The sequence below is a fragment of the Carex rostrata genome, chromosome 3 (assembly GCF_964058835.1).
Source record: "Carex rostrata chromosome 3, lpCarRost1.2, whole genome shotgun sequence".
NCBI lineage: Eukaryota > Viridiplantae > Streptophyta > Magnoliopsida > Poales > Cyperaceae > Carex > Carex rostrata.
The window spans coordinates 9,492,152-9,497,686 of record NC_135920.1 but is presented as its reverse complement, the minus strand read 5'-3'; the positions used below and the strand labels follow the sequence as shown (position 1 = coordinate 9,497,686).

General features: G+C 31.4%; 1 protein-coding gene across 2 annotated transcripts; it reads right to left on the bottom strand.

The window, feature by feature from the left end:
• Positions 1 to 1,193: 1,193 nt before the first annotated feature.
• Positions 1,194 to 3,982, bottom strand: LOC144551348 (uncharacterized). Of its 2 annotated transcripts, none has more exons than XM_078299294.1 (6): positions 3,626 to 3,982; positions 3,080 to 3,183; positions 2,775 to 2,946; positions 2,023 to 2,166; positions 1,582 to 1,872; positions 1,194 to 1,457 (listed from the first exon to the last, which is right to left on the bottom strand). In XM_078299294.1, the coding sequence occupies exons 1-6, from the start codon at positions 3,812 to 3,814 to the stop codon at positions 1,374 to 1,376; spliced, it is 984 nt and encodes a 327-aa protein (XP_078155420.1). In that variant the 5' UTR covers positions 3,815 to 3,982; the 3' UTR covers positions 1,194 to 1,373. The 2 variants fall into 2 exon arrangements, with proteins under 2 accessions (XP_078155420.1, XP_078155419.1); XM_078299293.1 differs by having other exon boundaries at positions 1,582 to 1,875; positions 3,626 to 3,892.
• Positions 3,983 to 5,535: the final 1,553 nt, after the last annotated feature.

The following is a 5,535-nucleotide window of genomic DNA, read 5'->3' as shown; positions in this document are numbered from 1 at the left end:
TGAGCATTGCACTTTCTTTTTGGTGCTTAAGTACATGTTTTTCTTTAAACAAAGGGAAGGAAAAAAAAGGCAACTCTAAGCTTGATTTGAATGTTAAAAATGCTAAATTAAGTTTCAAAATGAAAATATAACAACAACAACAACAAAAATTCTATATTGGAGACTTCATGCATATACATAAACAATCTCTAAGAAAGAGTATTTTAAATAACAACAAAATAAAAATTAGATTGAAAAATATTTAATCAGAAATTTGAATTCAAGTTTTGAGGTCATTTCCTTTATTTTTCTGTAATTTTGATTGTGTCGTTCGTTTGATGAACAACAATTGTTCAAAATTGATATCTAGTTTTTACAAGCTTTCTGAAAAGTAGTCATATGTTGAAATCGGACACTCGAGCACTGAGATACGTTTGTTTGAAGTTTCTTCTTCAAAAATTGCTTTCTCAGTAAATATATCGTCTTTCTTGTCTTATTCCTTATCCTAACTTCGTATGTTTAGGAAAGATGTCTCAGTAAAATACATGTACAACCTGCATATGCTTCAGAAATGAGATAAATGACTTTGAAATTGATGATGTGGAAAAGTTTGTATTTTTTTTTATCACACATAGACTATATAGTAAAATTTTATGCAATTGTTGGAGCATTCATGTATTCCTCAATTAAAAAAAAAATCAGAACCGTCAGAATTCTTGGTTCACATTGGAACATAACCACTCCCGACGGTTGGGACATTTAAAAAAAATAAATCGAGGGCTTTTGTGCAATTTTTTTTATTGAGGATATTAATAAAATTTCGGTGAAGTCTTCATGGCTGCTGAGCGATGTGCATACAGGTACGGTTTTTTTTTTTTGAAGGTTCAGAACTTAAGATACTGTTTAACTTCACTCTATTCTTTCTTGGAATCGATTTTGCAGTTTGGTTTGATAGATTTTAAACCTTGTGTTAATCAAATGTACTGGACGCACATCATTTTTTTTTTTGTGTAAAAGTTCAATCAATCAGAATTTTTGCCATTAATCTGCAATACTTCCTTTCTTGTTTGGTAAATATTATGAATGTTTAAATCAATTGAAAAAACATGTAGACTTCCATTGCTTGAGTTAATTCAGGATCTACTTTTCCCACAATAAGAATATTCCAATACATATTTCAAAGGATCGTTGGATGAGGGTTTCTTTCACATATACAGATATACTATATATTCCATCTGTTCTCCTATGGAGAAATCTGAATCTCAAAGTTAATCTTATACACAGATAGCAAACAACTTACTCTAAAATCAAAACATTCTTCTGCAAAAAATTTACAATGCCATTCCAAACTCAAAATTTTTTTAAGACGTATGCATGCTTTTGATTGATTGCCCTCATACATTATTTCCTCTGGTTCTTACTGACTTGGGTTTTCCTCTTGCCTCGGGTTGTTTCTCCACATAAACATTCTTCTGCACCTGAATTGCATACATAAAAATCAGCATTATATTGTTTATATACCCATTGAATCTCCAACTTAATTGTACTATTATTTTAGTTTTTTTTATTCTGTTTTGTTTATATATTAAAAAGGGTAACTACCTCCTCTTCTTCAACATTCTCCAAATCACTATCTGAATTCAAACTCAGATTGTCTCCAGTTGATTTATCACTTTCGTACAATTCTTTACCAGCTCTACTATTGTGGCCCCCGGTGCCATCTCCTCGAAAGTCTAATTTTGCGAGCTCAATTGCTGCCTTGGCAGCTGCTGCGGCATTGGCAGCCGATTGGAAGGCCGCTTGTGCAGCGGCATTCACATCCTTGTACTTTCCTGACTCCACCTTTAAGAATGTCTCATCTAAATCTTGCTTTTCTGGAAGCTTTTGATCTACCTGCTGAAGATTTTTTATTGCCTTAGATATAATAAATTATATTGTTTCAAAGTAGGAACACCTGCTGATAATTTTTTAATCAATTGAGTTATTGTTGAGAAATTAATTATACACATGTACACAAGTTAATTATTGTGATGTCAATCTTACAGTTGTTGTTGTTTCTGCTGGTGGAGTATGAAAGGAGATTTCATCATTGAATTCCAGCTTAATTCCTTTCTCAGAGGCAATCTCTTGCAAAACCCTCTGCCTAATCTCAATGCTTGGCAGTCTTGTAGATAGCTTTTGTATTAACTGTAAAACATTAATGTATCACACTATTGTCACAAAGATTTCCACATACATGCAATTAACAAATCATATATGATACCCATGAAAAAACTAATGAATTAATCCTATTTTTTCATAGTATATAACTTTATATATGACAGTTAAGTAGAACTAGGGTGTTCCTAGGTTCAACTCGAAAACCTATCGGATTGACTTCAAATGAAGAATCCAAACCGTTGAAACCAGTTTACCTCACGAGTGATGAGTCTATATACAAAATTTCAAATTTTCGAATTAATTTTGTAATAGTCAAGTGGTAAAAAAACATTCAAAGAATGAATGCATTAAAATTAATTTATAAATCTTCTAATTTTGACTACTTGGTATTATATCAAATTAATTTGAAAGTTTAAAATTTTTGTATGTAGCCACATTACTCATAAGGTAGATGAGTTTCAACAGTTCGGATTTGTCATTTGAAGTTAATTCGATAGGTTTTGAAGTTGAGTTCACAAAAAAACTTGGTGAACTTAGAAACAGTTCTACTCATAACATATATTATTAAGTTGCCAATACAAAAATCACTCTTCTTGAAGGGGGAAAAAAAAAAAAAAACAGAGAGAGAATAGTACCTTTGGATCTACTGCACAGCCATTGCGCAGCTCGGTAGCTGCCTGTACAAAATCCTTTCCGAATTTGGATACAAAGATGCGACGAACATCCTGCAATACTTGCAAGTCACCGCATCTTGATGTGCCAAATATTAAACCCGCCACCGCTTCACGAAGCTCCTCAGGACACTCCCTGGGTAAACAAAGAAGAAAAATATAGATGCCAAGTTAATTAACAAGTGATAAGATCAAAAGGTGTTAAATCTTAAATTAGAATGAATGATTAACTTCTTGTTATTTTCATAAATATTTTATATGATTCATACCTGGTCTTCTCTAGCAGATCACATCTCTCGGAGATGACATAACAGTAGCTCTCTATCATTGAGTACACATCCACCATATTCTGCTCCTTTATTACGTGTTCCACCTGAAGAAAGAAATCACAGGTACTGTTAACTATAAGAACTCAATATACTATAATTCCAGCATCCAATATATAGTACAGTTTTTCTTATATTTATATCAAAAGAAATCTTAAAAAGCAGCTAGCCTCTCTTGAATTTTTTTTTGGAAGTAACGTAACTCTGTTTGAAATATAGCTGCAGAAAGTTTATCTACTAAATGAAATTAATAAAAGGGTCAGGCATCGTAATTATTAAAAGCAGATCCATTACAGTGTTGAAATGGCTAATTGACAATTATGCACGAATGTATGTATTAGTCCTTTCTAACACAAAATTTACAAAAAAGGCAGTCAAAATATCGAAATGATGAAGTTATGAATTATGATGGGTATATATATATCTAAATTTCTCTTTTCTTTTTGTCTTTCTCTTCAAATTTTATGCATAAAAAGTAAGAAATCTTACACGGAGGAGAGCACGGTCATGGTGGCCGAGGGAAAGGAGCTGTGTCACGTCATCACGGGAGTTGGTGCAGCGGACCTCACGGCGGGTTTTGAGCACGACAGCCTGGGAGCCAGTGACGGCGAGCAGAGACTTGAGCTTGGCATTCTCTTTTGAAATCCTTCCTAGAAAACGGTCTAGCTTCCTTCCCATCTCCTCTCTCCTCCCTTTTAGTGTTTCTTTTTTTTTTCTCCTGATTGAAATTGTGTTCAAACTGTGAAAAGCAGGTTTTTTATATATAGTGAAGTTTTGTGTAAGCTAGCATTGATTGATTACTGAGCTGAGACTTTCCTTAGGCACGACGGATGCGAACGCGGCGCCAAAATAGTCCAACCTGTCAAAGACTCTTTCACTGTAATTTACTCGGTATATTGATGAGTTCCTTTGTGGCGCTTTTTGGTGTAAACAAGTGTATTCATCATGTAACTAGAAGTCTAGACTTAGTTTAAAAAAAAAAAAAAAAAAACTAGAAGTCTAGAAGACTACTCCATAACGTGACAATTTAGACAAGCGACCTCACAATTTGTTGCAATATGAAACTGAAAAAATTATAAATGTATTTTTTTATCATTTAAATCTCACATATCAAATTTGATGCAAACCAAAAGTTGTTTGACGTGCCGTTAAATTGCTTGATATATATATGAACAATCGATTTTTCAATCAGATCAAATTATGAAAAGGAGTGGAACTAGAAAATTAGATTAGAGGCTAAAAAAATAAAATGTAAAAATTTATAATTTGATAGGTAGAATTTGAACTCAAGTTCTTCCACAATTATAATAAACAACTTTAATTATTAGACTGTAAGTAAATATTCAATATTTTATAGAGGAATTGAATTATGTAAAAACTTAAAAATATTAGAGGTAGTTTATAACTCTTTGATATACACTAAGTATGCCTTTGATTATGAAGCAACAATTATGCACATACAATTTAATCTTCTAGAGTTTGACAAATATTCTACAGATAGTTAAATTTGTCAAATAATTTTAATTTCAATATAATATACATGTCATTATATATATGTTAGATAATTATTAAAAATAAAGGCAGCTTCTTTGATATTTAAGTTGTATGCTACAGTTGCATTAAAATATATCCTATATATAATCCATGACACATGATTTAAAATTCTGTCAGTGTTAATCCATGCATGCTCAATTGCTCATAGCTTATAGAATTAATAACACCGTGTGGGTTGATCTATCAATAACAATCGGCAATAAATGCACATAACTTGTTCTAACTAAATAGCAGAACATATTCTATGGTACAGATTACCGGATTTCAAATTGCTAAATATTGGCTAATTAAAAATATGTCTCCTTCATTGAGAGATTCATATATTTGACCTGGTCAATGTTAGGACAAAAACAAAAGTCTATTTCTTCAATTCTAGAAGCCATAATTAATTACAACTCACAAGACATAAGTCACAAATCACAATAATTCATAAAATAAAAAATTAAATTAAATTCTCCCAACATGATTTTTAATTCATAAAATTAAAAAAATAACAGGACTGCAGTGAATGATTACAACCCATAAGTCAAAAATAATTCAAACCTTCAACTGCAATGATTCATCATTACTGTTCAGGATTGTTTTATTCTCTCAACGAAGAATTGTACAAATAAAAGTTAACCTGATTCATTGCAATAACTGTTATTTTTGGAAAAATAAAAAATAATATTACTAATTTAATTTATTATTTTTCTACTATGAATAAAAAAAATTGCCGGTTTTGGTTAGGCAGCTCAACACCGAATTATTTATTTTACTATTTCTAAAAAATAAACAATTTAACCATATTTTTTGAAACTTTCCATATTTTCCACTCTACAGTCTAAATCTGCAGAACCAAAAGG